Genomic DNA, 25294 nt, shown 5'->3' on the forward strand with positions numbered 1-25294 from the left:
ACTCACCACAGACAGGTGTACTCACCACAGACAGCCCTACTCACCACAGACAGGTGTACTCACCACAGGCAGCAGCAGCATGCAGAGGAGTGTATCCTCGCTCGTCTCTGGAGAAGGGAGTGACGATGGACGGGTCGTTCAGCCGCCTGTAGACACACACGCGCGCGCGCACGCACGCACGCACGCACGCACGCACACACACACACACACACACACACACACACACACACACACACACACACACACACACACACACACACACACGTAAGTGTATAATCCTACTATCCTACTACAGAATGAAGGAAACTGTCTGTGTCATATGTATCTCCCCAACCAGTTGGCCAATCAATCTGAAAATTGAGTATTGGCAGAGGCAGGATCTAAAATTGTCCCCACATTTAAAGGGATAGTTCGGATTTTTTAACGTGGGATTGTACCACTGCATGAAAAACCTGCTTTCCGGGCAAGTAAATGAGCGCATAGGGACTCAATATGCGGACACTATGTGGTACTTTCCCCCACTTTGCCACAAAGACCTGCAAAGTGGATCTCTTTGCAGTTGTGCAAAGTAGGTTTTTGTTGCGGTGCTGTAGGAGGTACTTATGGATAGTCAGTGGCCTCCCGCGCGCGTGCGTGCGTGCGTGCGCGTGTGTGTGTGTGTGTGCGTGCGTGCGTGCGTGTGTGTGTGTGTGTGTGCGTGTGTGTGCGTGTGTGTGTGTGCGTGCGTGTGTGTGTGTGTGTGTGTGTGTTACCCGGACACCGTGTGGTCACACTGGTCACAGGAGCAGAGAGGGTGACACATCCTGACTTCCTCTTCACTCTCTCCTTCACTCAGCAGACGCTCCACCTCCAGAGCATTACCCCCTGCTATGTGCTGCACACACACACACACACACACGCACACAGACACACACACACACACACGCACACGCACACACGCACACATACACACACACACACACGCACACAGACACACACACACAATGTGGGAAACATGAGAAGAATATATATATATTTTAAAATGTTAACAATTGATAATCATGGGACCAATCACGGATCAGAGCAGAGCATGTGAGCAGAGCGGAGTGGTGATAATTACGGCTCCTCGCTCCCGGAGCGGTCCTTTCCACCCGCTCCAGCGCTCACGGCCGCTCCAGACCGCTCCACTCCATACAGATTTCACCCGCTCGCACTCACCGCTCCGCTCAAAAGAATAAAAGAGATAAAACGGCCAGGGTGTTGTAATTTGCGTTTAAACGCCTGGGCAATGGGCATTGCTTAATACAAATAACATGAGCTCGTTTCTCTTCCTTCTCGTCTCGCAGCAGCTGGCAAGAAAATAGTGGGCGTGCACATGGCCACGCACCGATGCATTCTGTTTCGAACATGTTGTGATTCAAACTGGAGCGGGACTGAGCGGTGCTGAGCGGGTGATCGGTGCCGCTCCAACTTTGGCTCCGGTACCGCTCTGGTCCCCGCTCCCCGCTCCCCGCTCAAGCCAAAATCCCCCCGCTCCGCTCCACGCTCCGCTCCGATGCTCTGGATCAGAGTGGCCACTGCCTGCATGGAGAGGCTGCTGCTGTAAATGTTGCTTATTCGTTGCGTGTTTGAATTCGGCAACCAGTCATAATAATTGTCATAATAACAGGTGAGGGCTACATTAGCCAAAAGTTTAAACGGGTGAGAGCTTCCAAGAGCTAACTGTAATTTTTACAGTGGATGGGCGTGGCTTCACTCAAACAGACAGTGGATGGGCGTGGCTTACCTCAAACAGACAGTGGATGGGCGTGGCCTACCTCAAACAGACAGTGGATGGGCGTGGCCTACCTCAAACAGACAGTGGATGGGCGTGGCCTACCTCAAACAGACAGTGGATGGGCGTGGCCTACCTCAAACAGACAGTGGATGGGCGTGGCCTACCTCAAACAGACAGTGGATGGGCGTGGCCTACCTCAACAGACAGTGGATGGGCGTGGCCTACCTCAAACAGACAGTGGATGGGCGTGGCCTACCTCAAACAGACAGTGGATGGGCGTGGCCTACCTCAAACAGACAGTGGGTGGGCGTGGCCTACCTCAAACAGACAGTGGATGGGCGTGGCCTACCTCAAACAGACAGTGGATGGGCGTGGCCTACCTCAAACAGACAGTGGGTGGGCGTGGCTTACCTCAAACAGACAGTGGATGGGCGTGGCCTACCTCAAACAGACAGTGGATGGGCGTGACCTACCTCAAACAGACAGTGGATGGGCGTGGCCTACCTCAAACAGACAGTGGGTGGGCGTGGCCTACCTCAAACAGACAGTGGATGGGCGTGGCCTACCTCAAACAGACAGTGGATGGGCGTGGCCTACCTCAAACAGACAGTGGGTGGGCGTGGCCTACCTCAAACAGACAGTGGATGGGCGTGGTTTGGCTCTGGCACAGCAGACTCATCCTCTCTCTGAACACAGCCGTGGTGTCGCTCAGCTCTGCTGAACCCTGCAACCACAGAGAACATGACCAGCTTCAGAACCTCCACCCAGCTGGACCCAACAGGACCAACCCACCTGCAGGGGGACATAGTGGGTCTGGGACCAGAGAGGGGACAGAGTCAGTCGGGGACCAGAGAGAGGACAGAGTCAGTCTGGGACCAGAGAGGGGACAGAGTCAGTCTGGGACCAGAGAGGGGACAGAGTCAGTCTGGGACCAGAGAGGGGACAGAGTGGGTCTGGGACCAGAGGGGACAGAGTGGGTCTGGGACCAGAGAGGGGACAGAGTCAGTCTGGGACCAGAGAGGGGACAGAGTGGGTCTGGGACCAGAGGGTAAGGTAGGACAGAGTCAGTCTGGGACCAGCGTGCATGTGTGCATGTGTGACCCACGCTGTGTGTCTGCTGCAGCTTGCCCAGGTTGATGTACTCCACAGCAGCCTCAAAGGTGCTCAGACAGTAGCTCAGCTCGTCTTCACTGGACTGACTGAAGCAGAAGTTCCTGATGTAGCACAGGTTGGCCATCCTGAAGACACAGACACACACACACACACACACACACACACACACACACACACACACACACACACACACACACACACACACACACACACACACAACCACTTTACACAAACTAGGCATCTGAGAGGTAAAAGCACTTCCCTACCACCCCAGAGACGCGGGTTCAATTCCCGGCAGCGGTACTTCCCGCTTGGTCAGGCGTTCCCACAGACACAATTGGCCGTGTCTGTGGGTGGGAAGCCGGTGGGGTATCAATTACCTCCGCCAGAGGTGAAGCCGGGGGAAGGTCATGTGATCGGTCGTGTGTGTGCGTCTGTCTGTTTGTTCCCTCCTCACTGGTGTTGGTGAGGATGCCTATAGGATAATAGGCTCACATCCAGACCCTATGAATCGCTATGCAAATTAGATTCATAGAGGTGGGACACCAGGCTAGACCTTTCCTGTCCTTCACTTCCTTGACCTTGTTCCACTAATTGTTGCTGCTGTGGCACCTGACTTTCTTCCAGGGACCAATGAAGTGCTATGTAATCGCATCTTATTTCTTTTCAAATACAACTGTACTAGTGCTGCTCCAAATATGCTGCATCCTGCTGAATAACCTCCATGTATGTTAAGCCTCTGACCTGACCTGACCTCGGTTTCCTGTCCAGGAGTCCCAGGGTCAAAGGTCACAGTGAAGCCCCTCCCACTCACCAGTTTGGGATCTCTGTCTTGACCAGCAGGTAGAGGATGACGGCCAGCAAGTCGTCAGCGCACACTGCCTCTATACTGACTGCAGAAGAAGAAGAGACATGGTCAGAGCACACCATCTCTACACGGAGTGCAGAAGAAGAAACACGCTCAGGGGTCAATGACAATAAAGCCTCTTTTTATATATATATTATTTTTTCAAATTCTCCACCCATTTTCTCCCTAATTGCATTTGGACTATTTCCCCCTGCTGCCCCGGTCGCTGCTTCTCCCGGCCCCAGACACCCACCCAGGCCAGTCCCCCTACCACCACCCAACCACTACCCAGCCCAGGTGCCTCTCTCCCGGCCCGACACCCAGGGCAGACCCTCTCTGCCGATCTGGTGAAAGCCATAGACTAGCCCCATGCTTCCTCCGACACATGCGCAGTTGCCAGCTGCTTCTTTTCACCTGACAGCGGGGAGCCGACCAGAGAACAAAAAATAACAACGGTTGTTATTTTTTGTTCTCGCTTAAACCAAATGTTTTATGGTCACTCAATTCTCTGGATCACGTGTTGGCTTGGTTCGAGCGTTAAAACTATATATATATTTGGATTTTTTTTTATTGAAATGTCTATGGCGAAAATGGACGCGGAACTTACTTCCGGGGCAAATGACGTCACGAAAAGTCACGTGCCTGTTGAGCTCTATGACTCATTGAAAATATTTAATATTAAATTTTGTATCATTATTTGAGAGAGATCTACAAATCTTTTCACTCAGTCATGAAGCTCACTTCAGTCATCTGATGCAACATTCTGTTTACTGTTATTACCTTTTTCCTTCACCCCTGACATTTGAGAACATACAAAAGTTGGGCAAAAGTTTTTCAATTATCTCAACAGCTTTAAAACGATTGGTATTTGTAAAATTGTGTTTATTTGAAAGGTTTCAAATTTAAAATAAGGTCATAGTACGGTATTTTATTTAGAATTCATTATCATTCAAATATAGTTTTGTCATAGTCTGTTAATTTGCAAGGACGGCCACCTGACATTTTAGAGGTTTGAGATGAAAAAACATCAAATAATAATAATGTTGTGAAAATGTATTCAAACTAAATAGGTTTTATGGAATAAAGTGACATGTCATGAATTGATTAAATCATTTTAAAAGGAATGTCATGTCCCTGACCCACACATTGTTGTGAGAAACAAATAAGGGCAGAATAAGTGTTTTTCACTATGCGTGTCTTATATAAGTTTGTTCAATTTGGTTCATTGATTGTGTTTAGTTAGATCTAGCTAGACACAGTAAAGTCCTCTGAGATATGCTTGTGAATTACGGCTATATAAACAAACTTGAACCTAGGGATGTTCATCAGTTATCGAAAATCGGTAATTGATCGTTAAGGAATGGAATCGATCATGTGAAATTTTTTATCCATTTTGTTATTATTAAAAAAAAAATAAAAAAAAAAATTGCGGACTAGGTTTGGGTGGAATTCGTTCCTCCTCGCCCCACTCCATTGCACAGCTGACTAACGTGAGGTGGAGCTTCATATAGTCTCTAGTTTTCTGGCTGGGCACGGGCCTTTGTGCCAACAAAACTGTTTTAAACATGGGGAATTCACACCGGCATGCGCCAGGGACAGCAGTGTTGGAGAGGAGACACATTGAAATAAAGAGTTCATTGAGGAGAGCACGTTGTCTTTCGTATTTTCTGCCATAGGCATTCATTTTGTAAAAAATAAATAATAATAATAATAATAATAATAATAATAATAATAATAATAATAATAAAATATTATTATTAATATGATCGATAATCGATAATTGATCGTTAATTTCCCCCGATTTTCGATTATGGAAATTTTTCAAAATGAACATCCCTACTTGAACCTGAATAGGACTACAGCAGTCCTGTACTGTATGTCAACAGGACACTCTGTCTGTCTGTCTCGCTACGTCCCAAATGAATAAATTGGTCCGTTGACAAACATTAAATCAGGAGGAGATGGTCTGCAGACAGACAGACAGACAGAGTTGTTTTGGGCCAATGAGTTTGGAAGGTTTCCAAAGCAAACTGGATAAACACATTAGTGTGTGACAGAGCCCGCATTCTGCCCACTGCTGATCTGATTAGAGAGAGGAGAGGCTGAGCCAGAGTTCAGCCTGCTGTCTGACACACAGAGAGGAGAGGCGGAGCCAGAGTTCAGCCTGCTGTCTGACACACAGAGAGGAGAGGCGGAGCCAGAGTTCAGCCTGCTGTCTGACACACAGAGAGGAGAGGCGGAGCCAGAGTTCAGCCTGCTGTCTGTCTGACACAGTGAAGGAATCTATTCTATATTAACCACACATCCTGTGAGATGAGCTGGCTGAGTTGAGTGGAGATGAGTTGTTGGTACCGGTGTGGCGTGGTGGCTGTGTGGCGGTCAGGGCGACCCGCCTCAGGCAGAGCATTTTGAGGAGGGGGGAGGTTTGCATGTTCAGCTGGCTCAGCTCCCGCTTCGCCCGGGGCAGGTTGATACTGGAGACAACAACAACAACAACAACAACAACAAGGACTTTAGTAATTGACCTATAAAAAGCCGGTATAGAAAGCAGAATGGTTTGAAAGGTTAATTGACAGTGGGAACAGCTCACCATGTCACCTGGCCAATTAACCTAGCAAGAATTTTCATGTTTTACTTCGTTTCGAACTCAGATTCTCACATCTGCTATAGCCTCCCCAGCAGCGCTGAACTGAATGCCTTTTTTCTCAAAAAGACCTTCCATAAAACCACCCAGGTGCCCATGAAGGCAGCCTGGGTCACCTCAGCCTGTGATTGGCGCAGCTGCCCACAGCCACCCACGTGTCACAGACACTATCTGCGCACACAGGGTGAGGATAGTTTGCGCGCATTCAGCCATCGCTGTAGGTGCCCTTCTCTGAGACCTAGCAATTAGCTTGTTATAACACTAGTTTACGTTAGCTCCCTCTCAGTCAAACGTCCGTCTCACTGCCCCCGTCGGATAAAGACAGCGGACGGGAGACCCTGACCGTTGCGCCTCCTCCGGCCAGCGGACTGCCTTCGCTTCGGGCGGCGGACAACCGACTCAGGAACAAAAGCTAAGTGCTATATATATTTTCTTCTTCTCACCTCGTGTTAGCTACTGGGTTCTGACCTTTTTAAGCTAACTCTTCTGCTAGCTTAACGATAGCCGGCCGGTTACTCGTTGTTAGCTAGTCTCTCTCTAGCTTGTCAGCTAGCTAGCTACCTCTGTCGCTAGCTTAGGCTGCTTCACCCCATTCGCTTAGCGAGGTATGGATCTGACAGTGGGACCGCTGCAGCTGTGCACCCAGTGCGGGGCCGGCTTGGTGCCCGACGACTGTCATAGAGCCTGTGTCACCTGTTTGGGGGCCAGGCACACGGAGCACGCACTCGCGGACCCGTTTTTCTGCATCCGTTGTGCTGCGTTGCCTCCCGCCACTCGCCGTTATTGGGCCTCCGTCTTCCACTGGGTTTTGCCCAGTGGCACCGCACCCAGCGCGGCCGCTGGTCGCCTCCGCGAGCCCGGGCGCTGTGACGATCCCAGCGCAGCCGATTCGGGGGTGAGTGAGCCGGCCGCTCACCAGGGGTTGGTGGAGTTTCACACCCAGCAGTGGTCAGAAAGCCAGGATGCACTTTCTGTAGGGCATGGGTCCACTTACAGCCCGGAGGATGTTGTCTACCTCCACCCGGATCTTAGCCAAGACAAAGTGAGTGCTATACAGGATGAGCCTGAGGCGGATCAGGAGGGTCCTGTCTGTCCTACAACCCAGATTTTCTGAGTGAGAACAAGGATTCTCACAAATTCGGCGTTGCTGCCCTTGCTTCACTTGGGGCGATGGCTGAATGCTTGGAGTGACTATCCTCAGCCTGCTGTGTGTGCAGATAGTGTCTGTGACACGTGGGAGGCTGTGGGCGGCTGCGCCAATCACAGGCTGAGGTGAGCCAGGCTGCCTTCAGGGTACCTGGGTGGTTTTATGGAAGGTCTTGAGGGGCATTCAGTTCAGCACCGCAGGGGCGGCTATAGCATATGTGAGAATGTAAGAAGCGTCTCTACCAGGAATCGAAATGGGGTGTCCTGCTTGAGAGTCCCTGTGGGCCACGTGACCCATAAAGTGACCGACCGACCGACCAACCGACGTTATAACGCCCCCACCAGGCCAATTACTGTCATGTTCTTAAAGGCCAGAACAGTGAAAATAATGCACTGTCCCTCCAAAGAGTGTGGTGATCTGACCTGAACTCAGGTTTGACTCCCAGCTCTTTCTGCTGCAGCTCCTGCAGACTCCTGCTGCTTTTGTTGAAGGCAGCGTCCTGTAAAAATCAAATCATGACATTTATGTTTTATACATAGACATAGATAATATGGACCTATCTATCCCATAGAGACACTGCATGAAATAGGCCACGCCCATCACAGGGGAAAAGCTCCGTTCATTTCCACACACCAGCGTCATTTTCCTCAAATTAAACATAGCTAAAAGCTGTTGTGTGGTGGGGCTGCGCAGACAACAAATGTAAAAAATCGCCAGTTAAAGTTTTTTTGTAGTCCTGAGCAAAACAAGGAAGCCATTGAGAATTGGCGAGAAGAAAAATGTGGATCTAGCTGTCAAGAAGTAAGTTGGAGTGTTCATCTTCCGTATATACGATCTTTTTGTGCAACACGCAACCATGCACGTGACATAGGAGAACGCCAGCATTGGAGGGGGGGTTTCCGTTTTCCCCCGTCTTGGGCGTGGCTTCTGAATGATGACGCGTTACGCAGTGTCTCTATTAAATGTCGTTTTCCTGGCGGAGTTCAAATGGTGGGTGTCACCATCTTGATTTTTCATCAGCAGAGTGGGAGGGAGTGGGTTGAGTCCTTCCGCACCTCACGTGAGATGGGAGTTTCCCAGAGCCACAGCTCCGCCTGCTATTGGTCCGTGATCAGCAAGCTGTGCGATCACTGGACAGGCAATCTGTCAATCACCCCCTTTTCTATCATCTATTTTACTCCAAAAGGGCGAGTTATATAAAATTTGACCCCCCTACAGTTGTTATGAAAAGGTGAAATTAGCTATATACTGTATATAGACCAAAACTGTGTTTCGCCCCTAACTGCTGCATCTGAACAAGCTGTTCAGTATGAAATGTATTAGGTTACATAATTAATGTATAATTTTTTTTTAAAGTAACACAAATGTACTTTTACTTTGAGTACTTTTAAATACGCTACTTTTTTCATCTTACTTAATTACGGTACGTAATTTCCTGGACTAGTACTTTTACTTGTACTTGAGTTAATTTTCACTAAAGGAACAATCCTTGTACTTGAGTAGGATTTGTCAGTACTCTTTCCACCTCTGGCCCTACCCAGGCCCTACCTAGGGAGCACGGTGGCTCAGTGGTAGAGCTGTCGCCTCGCAGTCAGAAGGTCCTGAGTTCGATTCTCGCCTGGGACACTGTGGGCGCTGTGGTTGTGTTCCCCCCCATATCTTCAGTGCCTACTGCCCAGGTGGGGTATCTCGTCGTAAGGGCCTTTCTGTCTGTGTGGAGTTTGCATGTTCTCCCCGTGCTCCCCCAGGGGGGTTCCTCCGTATATAACCCCCCCCCCCCCCCCCATTAAAAACATGCAGAAGATCAGATCGTCATCGTCATCTGACCAGTGACGACAACATCCGAAGTTGGTCCCCGGGCGCTGTACGAGAAAGCGACCACTGCTCCTGGCCTGCCCCCCGGAGGAAAGGACAAAGCCATGATGGGTTAAATGCAGAGGACAAATTTCACCGGCCACCGTCAGCATGTGTGTGTTGTGGCCCTCCATGCATGTGTTGATGTGTAACCGTGTGACAATAAAGACGGGCTTGTCCCTCTGAATCTTTTTTTTTTTTTACCCAACGGGCTTTTTCGGACCCGAGCTGAAACTGAGATCTCTATGCAGCAGTAACGCATTCTGATCATGTGTAATGAATAAACCTCTATGCAGAACAATGTGTTTAGTGTTACTGTCTATAAAAGAGAGAGACTCAAACCCACCTGACTAGCTTCAAGCGTTCCCACAAAGTTAAAGATTAGATCATGGATACCATGATGAAGATACATCTAGGAGACAAGCAGAGGACAGGCTAGGTTAAACACTGGATGGAGATCTGAGAAAACACAAGCAATGTTTGAGAGAACCAAATATATAAATATTTAAAAGTAGACATTTTGGCAATAGGTCTCTTTCATGGTAGTATATAAAGCAAGTAGCATGTACGTACAATAAATGTATAGGCAGTAAATCAAACAATAAACATTACAAATGTAAGAAGTAGGTGTCTTATCTATGAAGTAAGCACGTGGTCAGGGTCCAAAATTAACAGCCGCCAAGCGCCAAATGTGGGTACATTTTGAGTTTGGCGCATTAAAAAACTATAACGACCACACCCCAGATATATGCCTCCACCAAGAAGTGAGGAGTCAACATCCATGTCTGTCCAGAATTTGACATTTGAGCCAAATGCGAAGAGATTCCGTCAAGGCGTTACTGAGATATTGCGTTAACGAGCTTGAAAATGGCATTCGTGAGGTTACAGTGACCTTGACCTTTGATCACCAAAATGTAATCAGTTTATCCTCGAGTCCAAGTGGACGTTTGAGCCAAATTCGAAGAAATTCCGTCAAGGTGTTCCTGAGATATTGCATTAACGAGCTACCGAATGGCGTTCGTGAGGTAGTAGTAGTAGTAGTAGTAGTAGTAGTAGAAAACTTTAATGTCCTCCAAGGAGGCAATTTGTTGTACAGCACAGTACATGAGGACACAAACACATTAAAATAAAAACATACACAACTCATAAAAATCATAAAATCATCTGTAGTGGTCAAAAATACTACAAAAATACGCAATAATGCTGTGTATTAAAGTGCACGTGTTAGCAGCCCTGCATATTTAAAGTGCACGTTAGCAGCCCTGCATATTTAAAGTGCATATCTGATAACAATAAAACAACAAATAAAAACTTCAGCTTCCCTGAAACTCACATCTTATTTAGCTGGATAATTGACATGGGGATAAATGAATGTTTCGCTCTGTTGGTTCTGATCTTGGGGTATGTGTACCTCCGACCAGAAGGGAGTAGCTGAAACTCTGCTGACAGTGGATGGGTTTTGTCTGAGCAGACCTTGTCTGCCTTCACGGTCAGCCTAGTCAAGTACAGGTGGTACAGGTCAGCCTGCTGTTGCCCCATGATTTTTACACAGATCTTAACAATCTTTCCCAATTTATTTTTGGGAGTAACTTTGGAATGTCTGTACCAGCATACAATACAATAACAAAGAATACTCTCAATAAAGGACTTATAAAAAAGTCCTCACAGTGACCTTGAACTTTGACCTTTGACGACCAATAGGTCTGCATAATATGTTTGCATATCCCTTTAAGCCACCAAAAAGGTAATTATTTTTTAGTCAAATAATACATGATGCCGTTTTATGGCCGGTAAAAAATATTTCTGTCCGGTAACTTTTCTCAGGTTACCTGCCGTTGACAGATGAGCGAAAAAGTTAATTTGGGACCCTGCACGTGGTTATCTGTTGAACCTGACTGACTGCTATGGAAGACAGGAGTAGAAAATAAAAACACTAGAAGAAGTAAAATGTCAGGTGACTCATCGAACCTCAACCGCCTGTTTGAGCAGCGTCATATGAAGCTCCTGCTTCGCCAGAAGTTTCTAAACAAAACACAACAACACACAGAATAATCATCAAACCAGGAAATACCAACAAACAGGAAGTTATGTAACTCTGCGTGTGCTGCTGAACCAGTGGTGGAAAGTAGAACTAAGTACTTGTACTGCAGTAGGACAATGTGGTTCCACCGCTGCTACTCACCAGGCGAGAGTCTCTCAACAGACACTGAAGACATTTAGTATAGAGGCCGTTCACCGTGTCCTGAGGACACAAGACAAGAGACTCAAGTTCACTTTCACTCAGACAAACAGATTTATGCTCCAGCTCTCCTCACTGTCAAGAGGGAAAATCCCCCTAAGGCCACGTTTAGATGACAACGGTCTCTGCATGAAACGGCAAACTGTCGTTGCGTTCTGTCCTTTGATTCCGTGTATATACACAGCGTTTGTGATAAACGAGTCGTGTGCAGACCGGAGACGCAAATGTCAGCACCGACTCCAAGCAGCGTGAAGTGAGCCAGAATAAAACGGAAACTTACGGTTAGAACCTTCACAATAATGGCAGTTAAAGAATATCCTTATCGAGGCACACTGCAACGTTTTGATCCGAAACACACAGAACACTTTGGAGGAATATCTGCTGCCTTCGAAAAGTCCATTTTAACCGACTGCTCCGATTTTTATTCACAGTACCAAGGAATAGATTGATGCTTTTATTTTGAAGGTAAAAGCACGTCGCTTCTGGGAACTTTGTCTATTTCTAGCGGGATTGATGCAGCTTTATAGGACTAAACTTCAAATGAATTATCTACATCATAGAGTGACACGTTTGGTTACATTAAAGCAGGGGTTTTCAAAGTGTGGGAAAGTGAGCCTCCCCTCAGAGAACATAATATACACCTGCCGCTCCCCCCCCCCCCCCCTCCCCAATTATTATTGCCATTATTACCATTATTGTTGTATGGTCCACTCGGGCATGAAAATGTGCCGACATCTTTATCCTATATTCTTAAAGATTTTAAAACATATCAGGCTCTATCGATAGGCTCTATCGTCGCAAAAACGCTAATTTAGCGTTTGCGCTGGTTTAACGCCGCGCGCAATGCAAATTGGGGGCGTGCACAAGCGCATGCCTCTTAGAATTGTACTGGACATGCATGGGCGTGTCACATGCCAAACCAGGCGTTTCGGCACAAAAATGTGTTGACAGATGGCATTCTCCTATCGTCAGCAGCGCGCAATTATTATTCACTTTTTTCAGTTGTATTTATTTGTTTTTCTCTCTTCAGTTCTGTATCATGTAATTTTTTTATTTATGCTTGTGTTTTTGTGATAAGTTAATTTTATATTTTCCCCCACACTCCCTGTATTGTATTGTACATTGCTATGTTGTTAATAAATTTGGAGGAGAGGAAAGTCAGCAGGAAGCAGTAGGAGTAGAAGAAGAGTAGGCAGAAGGTGTTGGGTCATACGATAGTGTGTCTGAGGCCCCTCCTCTCCTGCTCTCTGAAGCTCTGTGTGAAGCCGTGGATCAGCTTGTCCAGTTTGAGAGTGTGTCGGCCCAGGAAGTCCCTGACGTCCCTCAGGCTGGTCAGACAGTACGGGGCCGCGGGTTCGAGCCCGGTCGGGCCTGGCGCCTCCTCCTCCAGAGGCCTAGAGATACACAGCAGGCTGAAGCTCTGCTCGCGCTCCGTGTAGAAGGTCTCCTCAAACAGGATGGGCACCGCAGAGCACGCCACGGGGAAGCCCGCGCCCAGCAGGAGGCGCCGGTCCTGGATCCTCACCTCCTGACACACACGCACGCACACACACACACACACACACACACACACACACACACGCACACACGCACGCACACGCACACAGGGTGGAATGCAGTGAGGATTCAATCTGATACAAGCAGCTCTACACTGGAGTACATCAGTAGAAAAACTCACATCAACAGTAGAAAGGAATGTAATACGTAAGGCTGAGTTCACAGAGTTTTACATTAAAACCAACAACAACAACAACAACAGAAATGGAGAAACTGATTAGATGTGTGTTGAATATCTGTCTGCTTGCCTAAGGCCGTGTCCACAGACAGCGTTTATTTCATGCCAGAGCACTTCCAACGCGCACAGACACACAGCGCACGGAGCTGACGCTGACAGTTAGTAGCTAACGTTAGCTAGCTAGCTAGCATACAAAGTAGATTAGCGAGCTAACACCAACCCAACAAGGGTTGGACTGGACTGTGAATAAAGTGAATGTGATGACCTGAGACTGGACTGTGATTAAAGTGAATGTGATGACCTGAGACTGGACTGTGATTAAAGTAAATGTGATGACCTGAGACTGGACTGTGATTAAAGTGAATGTGATGACCTGAGACTGGACTGTGATTAAAGTGAATGTAATGACCTGAGACTGGACTGTGATTAAAGTGAATGTAATGACCTGAGACTGGACTGTGATTAAAGTGAATGTGATGACCTGAGACTGGACTGTGATTAAAGTGAATGTGATGACCTGAGACTGGACTGTGATTAAAGTGAATGTAATGACCTGAGACTGGACTGTGATTAAAGTGAATGTGATGACCTGAGACTGGACTGTGATTAAAGTGAATGTAATGACCTGAGACTGGACTGTGATTAAAGTGAATGTAATGACCTGAGACTGGACTGTGATTAAAGTGAATGTGATGACCTGAGACTGGACTGTGATTAAAGTGAATGTGATGACCTGAGACTGGACTGTGATTAAAGTGAATGTGATGACCTGAGACTGGACTGTGATTAAAGTGAATGTGATGACCTGAGACTGGACTGTGATGAAAGTGAATGTGATGACCTGAGACTGGACTGTGATTAAAGTGAATGTGATGACCTGAGACTGGACTGTGATTAAAGTGAATGTAATGACCTGAGACTGGACTGTGATTAAAGTAAATGTAATGACCTGAGACTGGACTGTGATTAAAGTGAATGTAATGACCTGAGACTGGACTGTGATTAAAGTAAATGTGATGACCTGAGACTGGACTGTGATTAAAGTGAATGTAATGACCTGAGACTGGACTGTGATTAAAGTGAATGTGACCTGAGACTGGACTGTGATTAAAGTGAATGTAATGACCTGAGACTGGACTGTGATTAAAGTGAATGTGATGACCTGAGACTGGACTGTGATTAAAGTGAATGTAATGACCTGAGACTGGACTGTGATTAAAGTGAATGTAATGACCTGAGACTGGACTGTGATTAAAGTGAATGTGACCTGAGACTGGACTGTGATTAAAGTAAATGTAATGACCTGAGACTGGACTGTGATTAAAGTGAATGTAATGACCTGAGACTGGACTGTGATTAAAGTGAATGTGACCTGAGACTGGACTGTGATTAAAGTAAATGTGATGACCTGAGACTGGACTGTGATTAAAGTGAATGTGATGACCTGAGACTGGACTGTGATTAAAGTGAATGTGATGACCTGAGACTGGACTGTGATTAAAGTGAATGTGACCTGAGACTGGACTGTGATTAAAGTGAATGTGATGACCTGAGACTGGACTGTGATTAAAGTGAATGTGATGACCTGAGACTGGACTGTGATTAAAGTGAATGTGATGACCTGAGACTGGACTGTGATTAAAGTGAATGTGACCTGAGACTGGACTGTGATTAAAGTGAATGTGATGACCTGAAACTGGACTGTGATTAAAGTGAATGTGATGACCTGAGACTGGACTGTGATTAAAGTGAATGTGATGACCTGAGACTGGACTGTGATTAAAGTGAATGTGACCTGAGACTGGACTGTGATTAAAGTGAATGTGATGACCTGAAACTGGACTGTGATTAAAGTGAATGTGATGACCTGAGACTGGACTGTGATTAAAGTGAATGTGACCTGAGACTGGACTGTGATTAAAGTGAATGTAATGACCTGAGACTGGACTGTGATTAAAGTGAATGTGATGACCTGAGACTGGACTGTGATTAAAGTGAATGTAATGACCTGAGACTGGACTGTGATTAAAGTGAATGTGATGACCTGAGACTGGACTGTGATTAAAGTGAATGTAATGACCTGAGACTGGACTGTGATTAAAGTGAATGTAATGACCTGAGACTGGACTGTGATTAAAGTAAATGTAATGACCTGAGACTGGACTGTGATTAAAGTAAATGTAATGACCTGAGACTGGACTGTGATTAAAGTGAATGTGATGACCTGAGACTGGACTGTGATTAAAGTGAATGTAATGACCTGAGACTGGGCTGTGATTAAAGTGAATGTGACCTGAGACTGGACTGTGATTAAAGTGAATGTAATGACCTGAGACTGGGCTGTGATTAAAGTGAATGTAATGACCTGAGACTGGACTGTGATTAAAGTGAATGTGATGACCTGAGACTGGACTGTGATTAAAGTGAATGTAATGACCTGAGACTGGACTGTGATTAAAGTGAATGTAATGACCTGAGACTGGACTGTGATTAAAGTGAATGTAATGACCTGAGACTGGACTGTGATTAAAGTAAATGTAATGACCTGAGACTGGACTGTGATTAAAGTGAATGTGATGACCTGAGACTGGACTGTGATTAAAGTGAATGTGATGACCTGAGACTGGACTGTGATTAAAGTGAATGTAATGACCTGAGACTGGACTGTGATTAAAGTGAATGTGATGACCTGAGACTGGACTGTGATTAAAGTGAATGTAATGACCTGAGACTGGACTGTGATGAAAGTGAATGTGACCTGAGACTGGACTGTAATGAAAGTGAATGTGACCTGAGACTGGACTGTGATTAAAGTGAATGTGACCTGAGACTGGACTGTGATTAAAGTGAATGTGACCTGAGACTGGACTGTGATTAAAGTGAATGTGACCTGAGACTGGACTGTGATTAAAGTGAATGTAATGACCTGAGACTGGACTGTGATTAAAGTGAATGTGATGACCTGAGACTGGACTGTGATTAAAGTGAATGTGATGACCTGAGACTGGACTGTGATTAAAGTGAATGTGATGACCTGAGACTGGACTGTGATTAAAGTGAATGTGATGACCTGAGACTGGACTGTGATTAAAGTAAATGTAATGACCTGAGACTGGACTGTGATTAAAGTGAATGTGATGACCTGAGACTGGACTGTGATTAAAGTGAATGTGATGACCTGAGACTGGACTGTGATTAAAGTGAATGTAATGACCTGAGACTGGACTGTGATTAAAGTGAATGTGATGACCTGAGAGTGGACTGTGATTAAAGTGAATGTGATGACCTGAGACTGGACTGTGATTAAAGTGAATGTGATGACCTGAGACTGGACTGTGATTAAAGTGAATGTAATGACCTGAGACTGGACTGTGATTAAAGTGAATGTGACCTGAGACTGGACTGTGATGAAAGTGAATGTAATGACCTGAGACTGGACTGTGATGAAAGTGAATGTGATGACCTGAGACTGGACTGTGATGAAAGTGAATGTGATGACCTGAGACTGGACTGTGATGAAAGTGAATGTGACCTGAGACTGGACTGTGATTAAAGTGAATGTAATGACCTGAGACTGGACTGTGATTAAAGTGAATGTGACCTGAGACTGGACTGTGATTAAAGTGAATGTGACCTGAGACTGGACTGTGATTAAAGTGAATGTGACCTGAGACTGGACTGTGATTAAAGTGAATGTGATGACCTGAGACTGGACTGTGATTAAAGTGAATGTGATGACCTGAGACTGGACTGTGATTAAAGTGAATGTAATGACCTGAGACTGGACTGTGATTAAAGTGAATGTGATGACCTGAGACTGGACTGTGATTAAAGTGAATGTGATGACCTGAGACTGGACTGTGATTAAAGTGAATGTGATGACCTGAGACTGGACTGTGATTAAAGTAAATGTAATGACCTGAGACTGGACTGTGATTAAAGTGAATGTGATGACCTGAGACTGGACTGTGATTAAAGTAAATGTAATGACCTGAGACTGGACTGTGATTAAAGTGAATGTGATGACCTGAGACTGGACTGTGATTAAAGTGAATGTAATGACCTGAGACTGGACTGTGATTAAAGTGAATGTAATGACCTGAGACTGGACTGTGATTAAAGTGAATGTAATGACCTGAGACTGGACTGTGATTAAAGTGAATGTAATGACTTGAGACTGGACTGTGATTAAAGTGAATGTAATGACCTGAGACTGGACTGTGATTAAAGTGAATGTAATGACCTGAGACTGGACTGTGATTAAAGTGAATGTAATGACTTGAGACTGGGCTGTGATTAAAGTGAATGTAATGACCTGAGACTGGACTGTGATTAAAGTAAATGTAATGACCTGAGACTGGACTGTGATTAAAGTGAATGTAATGACCTGAGACTGGGCTGTGATTAAAGTGAATGTAATGACCTGAGACTGGGCTGTGATTAAAGTGAATGTAATGACTTGAGACTGGACTGTGATTAAAGTGAATGTAATGACTTGAGACTGGACTGTGATTAAAGTGAATGTAATGACCTGAGACTGGACTGTGATTAAAGTAAATGTAATGACCTGAGACTGGACTGTGATTAAAGTGAATGTGATGACCTGAGACTGGACTGTGATTAAAGTGAATGTGATGACCTGAGACTGGACTGTGATTAAAGTGAATGTAATGACCTGAGACTGGGCTGTGATTAAAGTGAATGTAATGACCTGAGACTGGGCTGTGATTAAAGTGAATGTAATGACTTGAGACTGGACTGTGATTAAAGTAAATGTAATGACCTGAGACTGGACTGTGATTAAAGTGAATGTAATGACCTGAGACTGGGCTGTGATTAAAGTGAATGTGATGACCTGAGACTGGACTGTGATTAAAGTGAATGTGATGACCTGAGACTGGACTGTGATTAAAGTGAATGTGATGACCTGAGACTGGACTGTGATTAAAGTGAATGTGACCTGAGACTGGACTGTGATTAAAGTGAATGTAATGACCTGAGACTGGACTGTGATTAAAGTGAATGTGATGACCTGAGACTGGACAGTGATTAAAGTGAATGTAATGACCTGAGACTGGACTGTGATTAAAGTGAATGTAATGACTTGAGACTGGACTGTGATTAAAGTGAATGTAATGACCTGAGACTGGACTGTGATTAAAGTGAATGTAATGACTTGAGACTGGACTGTGATTAAAGTGAATGTAATGACCTGAGACTGGGCTGTGATTAAAGTGAATGTGATGACCTGAGACTGGACTGTGAATAAAGTGAATGTAATGACCTGAGACTGGACTGTGAATAAAGTGAATGTAATGACCTGAGACTGGGCTGTGATTAAAGTGAATGTAATGACCTGAGACTGGACTGTGATTAAAGTGAATGTGACCTGAGACTGGACTGTGATTAAAGTGAATGTAATGACCTGAGACTGGACTGTGATTAAAGTGAATGTAATGACTTGAGACTGGACTGTGATTAAAGTGAATGTAATGACTTGAGACTGGACTGTGAATAAAGTGAATGTAATGACCTGAGACTGGGCTGTGATTAAAGTGAATGTAATGACCTGAGACTGGACTGTGATTAAAGTGAATGTGACCTGAGACTGGACTGTGATTAAAGTGAATGTAATGACCTGAGACTGGACTGTGATTAAAGTGAATGTAATGACCTGAGACTGGACTGTGATTAAAGTGAATGTGACCTGAGACTGGACTGTGATGAAAGTGAATGTAATGACCTGAGACTGGACTGTGATTAAAGTGAATGTAATGACTTGAGACTGGACTGTGAATAAAGTGAATGTAATGACCTGAGACTGGGCTGTGATTAAAGTGAATGTAATGACTTGAGACTGGACTGTGAATAAAGTGAATGTAATGACCTGAGACTGGACTGTGATTAAAGTGAATGTAATGACTTGAGACTGGACTGTGAATAAAGTGAATGTAATGACCTGAGACTGGACTGTGATTAAAGTGAATGTAATGACCTGAGACTGGACTGTGATTAAAGTGAATGTAATGACCTGAGACTGGACTGTGATTAAAGTGAATGTAATGACTTGAGACTGGACTGTGAATAAAGTGAATGTAATGACCTGAGACTGGACTGTGATTAAAGTGAATGTGATGACCTGAGACTGGACTGTGATTAAAGTGAATGTAATGACCTGAGACTGGACTGTGATTAAAGTGAATGTGACCTGAGACTGGACTGTGATTAAAGTGAATGTAATGACCTGAGACTGGACTGTGATTAAAGTGAATGTGATGACCTGAGACTGGACTGTGATTAAAGTGAATGTAATGACCTGAGACTGGACTGTGATGAAAGTGAATGTAATGACCTGAGACTGGACTGTGATTAAAGTGAATGTAATGACCTGAGACTGGACTGTGATTAAAGTGAATGTAATGACCTGAGACTGGACTGTGATTAAAGTGAATGTAATGACCTGAGACTGGGCTGTGATTAAAGTGAATGTAATGACCTGAGACTGGACTGTGATTAAAGTGAATGTGACCTGAGACTGGACTGTGATTAAAGTGAATGTAATGACCTGAGACTGGACTGTGATTAAAGTGAATGTGATGACCTGAGACTGGACTGTGATTAAAGTGAATGTAATGACCTGAGACTGGACTGTGATTAAAGTGAATGTGATGACCTGAGACTGGACTGTGATTAAAGTGAATGTAATGACCTGAGACTGGACTGTGATTAAAGTGAATGTGATGACCTGAGACTGGACTGTGATTAAAGTGAATGTAATGACCTGAGACTGGACTGTGATTAAAGTGAATGTAATGACCTGAGACTGGACTGTGATTAAAGTGAATGTGATGACCTGAGACTGGACTGTGATTAAAGTGAATGTAATGACCTGAGACTGGACTGTGATTAAAGTGAATGTAATGACCTGAGACTGGACTGTGATTAAAGTGAATGTGATGACCTGAGACTGGACTGTGATTAAAGTGAATGTGATGACCTGAGACTGGACTGTAATGAAAGTGAATGTGATGACCTGAGACTGGACTGTGATTAAAGTGAATGTAATGACCTGAGACTGGACTGTGATTAAAGTGAATGTGACCTGAGACTGGACTGTGATTAAAGTGAATGTGATGACCTGAGACTGGACTGTGATTAAAGTGAATGTAATGACCTGAGACTGGACTGTGATTAAAGTGAATGTAATGACCTGAGACTGGACTGTGATTAAAGTGAATGTAATGACCTGAGACTGGACTGTGATTAAAGTGAATGTAATGACCTGAGACTGGACTGTGATTAAAGTGAATGTGATGACCTGAGACTGGACTGTGATTAAAGTGAATGTAATGACCTGAGACTGGACTGTGATTAAAGTGAATGTGATGACCTGAGACTGGACTGTGATTAAAGTGAATGTAATGACCTGAGACTGGACTGTGATTAAAGTAAATGTGACCTGAGACTGGACTGTGATTAAAGTGAATGTGATGACCTGAGACTGGACTGTGATTAAAGTGAATGTGACCTGAGACTGGACTGTGATTAAAGTGAATGTGATGACCTGAGACTGGACTGTGATTAAAGTGAATGTAATGACCTGAGACTGGACTGTGATTAAAGTGAATGTAATGACCTGAGACTGGACTGTGATTAAAGTGAATGTAATGACCTGAGACTGGACTGTGATTAAAGTGAATGTAATGACCTGAGACTGGACTATGATTAAAGTGAATGTGATGACCTGAGACTGGACTGTGATTAAAGTGAATGTGATGACCTGAGACTGGACTGTGATTAAAGTGAATGTAATGACCTGAGACTGGACTGTGATTAAAGTGAATGTGATGACCTGAGACTGGACTGTGATTAAAGTGAATGTAATGACCTGAGACTGGACTGTGATTAAAGTGAATGTAATGACCTGAGACTGGACTGTAATGAAAGTGAATGTGATGACCTGAGACTGGACTGTGATTAAAGTGAATGTGATGACCTGAGACTGGACTGTGATTAAAGTGAATGTGATGACCTGAGACTGGACTGTGATTAAAGTGAATGTAATGACCTGAGACTGGACTGTGATTAAAGTGAATGTAATGACCTGAGACTGGACTGTGATTAAAGTGAATGTAATGACCTGAGACTGGACTGTAATGAAAGTGAATGTGATGACCTGAGACTGGACTGTGATTAAAGTGAATGTGACCTGAGACTGGACTGTGATTAAAGTGAATGTGACCTGAGACTGGACTGTGAATAAAGTGAATGTGATGACCTGAGACTGGACTGTGATTAAAGTGAATGTAATGACCTGAGACTGGACTGTGATTAAAGTGAATGTGATGACCTGAGACTGGACTGTGATTAAAGTGAATGTGATGACCTGAGACTGGACTGTGATTAAAGTGAATGTAATGACCTGAGACTGGACTGTGATTAAAGTGAATGTGATGACCTGAGACTGGACTGTGATTAAAGTGAATGTGATGACCTGAGACTGGACTGTGATTAAAGTGAATGTGATGACCTGGGATTGGCCCTCACCTTTCCATCCACAGTCCGGTAGCCGCCCTCCAGTGGCTGCAGCACATAGCTCTCAAACTGGGAGTCAGTGAAGGAGCTGAGGGTCAAACTCCCACAGCACGGAACCAGAACCTGCAAGAACACAAACCACCACGAGTAACCCAGGAGTCTGATATCTAACGCTTACTTTCATTACTGTTAACTAGTAGCCATTCTCTTTTAATTAATTGATTCATTAAATAATTTAGTCTTTGAAATGTCAAAATAATCAAAGTTCCAAAAGTGACTGTATAGCTTTCTCCCTGAAGACAGAAGGATGAATTTATTAAAGAGATGAAACAGAAAAGCAGCAAATCTGTGAAGCTGGAACCAGAAAGGGTTTGGGATTCTCACTGATAAATGATTAAACCATGAATTTACTCCTGGTGTATTTATGTCTTACAGAGTGTGTCAGTGTATAGTATATATATATAGTATAGTCAGTGTATAGTATACCAGTAGAGATGGTTTTCACGGAATTGTTTTGTTCGGGAACATTTTGGAAGCCAGCTTACGTCCAGTATAATGTCCTGTCAGCTATTCTACCAGCACACACTGCAACAGGAAATCAGATTGGGAAACGTAGAGTGTTGAAACCATCTGTAGCAGAGGGGTTTCTGTTGAAACCATCTGTAGCAGAGGGGTTTCTGTTGAAACCATCTGTAGCAGAGGGGTTTCTGTTGAAACCATCTGTAGCAGAGGGGTTTCTGTTGAAACCATCTGTAGCAGAGGGGTTTCGCAAGTGTGGCAGAGTGAGCCTCCCGAGAGAACATGTAGACAGCCGTGCCCCCCCCCACCCACCCCCCCAATTATAGACCCTTCTCACGGGGGCCATTTTGTGTCGAAAAGGCAGGGTAAACACAGGTGCAAGCAAAACACTAATGAGGGTTTCCAACTTCCATGATTGGAATTTGGAAACCCTCATTAGTGTTTTACCAGTTTTTTTTTACCGTCGTACCGAAATTGGTACCGAGTACCGTGGAAATTCACTAGTACCGGTACCGACTACTGAATTGTTGGTACCGTGACATCACTAACGCACACACACATGCACGCACACACACACACACACACACACACACACACACACACACACACACACACACACACACACACACACACAGCCTGATATTTTACATATGCTGTGAGTTCCTTGAAAAGCGCTTTATAATTCAAATCAGCTGTTCTATATGAAGATGATGATGATGTGTTGAAGTGCAGCTGGCTGTGACTCACGATGCCGTGCTGCTCGGCCGCTCGGCTGCACAGGTCTGGCCTCTGCTGCTCCAACGCCACGAAGAACGGGTTCTTCAACATGTTCTCATCATACACAGCCATAAGGATCTGTGTCCGATCCTGACAGAGAGAGAGAGAGAGAGAGGTGGGAGGAGGAGGGAGAGAGGAGGGGGAGAGAGAGGGGAGAGAGAGAGAGAGGGGAGAGAGCGAGAGAGGGGGAGAGAGGGGAGAGAGTGCAAGTTTTGCCACCTTGAGTGATACTGACAAGTGAAATTTTGAGCTCTGGCCCTCTCAATGGACGACCTCATTATATTTCTCTGTATGTAATGTGGCCCACCCCAGCTGTAGTCTGCTCACCCCAGCTGTAGTCTGCTCACCCCAGCTGTAGTCTGCCCACTCCAGCTGTAGTCTGCCCACCCCAGCTGTAGTCTGCTCACCCCAGCTGTAGTCTGCCCACCCCACCCAGCTGTAGTCTGCCCACCCCAGCTGTAGTCTGCTCACCCCAGCTGTAGTCTGCTCACCCCAGCTGTAGTCTGCTCACCCCAGCTGTAGTCTGCTCACCCCAGCTGTAGTCTGCTCACCCCAGCTGTAGTCTGCTCACCCCAGCTGTAGTCTGCTCACCCCAGCTGTAGTCTGCTCACCCCAGCTGTAGTCTGCTCACCCCAGCTGTAGTCTGCCCACTCCAGCTGTAGTCTGCCCACCCCAGCTGTAGTCTGCCCACTCCAGCTGTAGGCAGTTTTTACTTGACAACATAAACATTCTATTTCTAAATGGCCCCTAACTTACTTCCTGTTGCAGTGTCTGCTAATTTATTTTTATTTTATTGAACCTTTATTTAAGCAGGTAAATCATTAAGAACAAATTCTTATTCACAATGGCGACCTGGCTAAGACTGCTGACAGGAAATAAGTTAGGTTTCAAATTAAGCAATAAGCCCCAAGAGGCCCTGGTTTAAACTTTACACAGTGACTTTACAACAGCTAAGAGGTGTTCACCGTTAACACCTCTTAGCTGTAAACTGTCTGTATAGTGTCATGCAAATTAGCATGTGACGCCAGTTAACTTATATTCATTGCATACACTGCATCCGGAGCTGCTGAGCCACCCCAAATCACCACAGGGGAAATTCCTTGGCCGTGACCTGACAGCCTGAGCGGAGGTCTCTCACATGCAGAGCGTGACCGCCTCTCCACCTCCTCAGGCTCAGCACATGACTCCACATGCAATCCCCAAAACCACACAGAGCCACTGACAAAACCAGACAGAGCCACTGAGCAAACCACCCAGACCCACTGAGAAAACCAGACAGAGCCACTGAGAAAACCAGACAGATCCACTGACAAAACCAGACAGAGCCACTGAGCAAACCAGACAGACCCACTGACAAAACCACACAGACCCACTGAGCAAACCAAACAGAGCCACTGAGCAAACCAGACAGATCCACTGACAAAACCAGACAGAGCCACTGAGCAAACCAGACAGACCCACTGACAAAACCACACAGACCCACTGAGAAAACCAGACAGAGCCACTGAGAAAACCAGACAGACCCACTGACAAAACCACACAGACCTACTGACTTCATCACTGATCCAACCACACATCGTATTAAATTAGGATTTAGGATTTGAATTGAGGGAGATTAATTAAGTTCCAAATGAGACAAAGCCTCCCACCTGCTCTACACTCATGTCAGTTAGTGTAAAACCAGATGTGTAAGACCTATTGCAAAAGACACGGGTAGGCAGGGCCGTGTCTTAAGCAACGGGGTCATGTGATTAAGCAACGGGGTCATGTGATCCATAAACGCCTGTGAAAAGTGCAGCTGTATATAGGCATGTGTGTAACTTGTGTTGTGTTGACAGTACTGGCAGCAACCCATGTAAAGGGCTTGCCCAAAGGTTGGGGCGGGATTCGATCCACCGACCTCCTGCTTCCAAAGCGCACACGCTAACCAACCACTATGCCAAGAGGCGGTTAACGTGCCTTTATACTGGGGGAGTGAGTTTACCCAAACTACTCGCTAACACTCGGGACTCACAGTCATTCCGTTACATTATGCAATATGCCAATAATGACATTATGCTTTCAGGTTGAATCAGCTCTTCTGACTGAGGACAAGACCTGAATCTGAGTCATAATGCTCGTTAGTGGG

General features: G+C 45.4%; 1 protein-coding gene across 1 annotated transcript in view; it reads right to left on the bottom strand.

The window, feature by feature from the left end:
• ankrd27 (ankyrin repeat domain 27 (VPS9 domain)) overlaps positions 1-23238 on the bottom strand; it is a gene marked incomplete at both ends in the record, with an annotated part of 67872 nt that extends 44634 nt beyond the window's left edge. The window contains 13 exons of the mRNA XM_083663303.1: positions 64-146; positions 753-874; positions 2385-2480; positions 2862-2994; positions 3684-3762; positions 6069-6190; positions 7930-8006; positions 9708-9773; positions 11330-11383; positions 11544-11603; positions 12814-13128; positions 21883-21993; positions 23137-23238. Of these exons, the coding sequence (XP_083519429.1) occupies positions 64-146; positions 753-874; positions 2385-2480; positions 2862-2994; positions 3684-3762; positions 6069-6190; positions 7930-8006; positions 9708-9773; positions 11330-11383; positions 11544-11603; positions 12814-13128; positions 21883-21993; positions 23137-23238 (1420 nt within the window). The remainder of the gene's footprint in view (positions 1-63; positions 147-752; positions 875-2384; positions 2481-2861; positions 2995-3683; positions 3763-6068; positions 6191-7929; positions 8007-9707; positions 9774-11329; positions 11384-11543; positions 11604-12813; positions 13129-21882; positions 21994-23136) is intronic.
• Between the last annotated feature and the right edge of the window lie 2056 nt (positions 23239-25294).

Source organism: Poromitra crassiceps (genome assembly GCF_964638095.1).
Source record: "Poromitra crassiceps genome assembly, chromosome: 30".
Lineage (NCBI taxonomy): Eukaryota > Metazoa > Chordata > Actinopteri > Beryciformes > Melamphaidae > Poromitra > Poromitra crassiceps.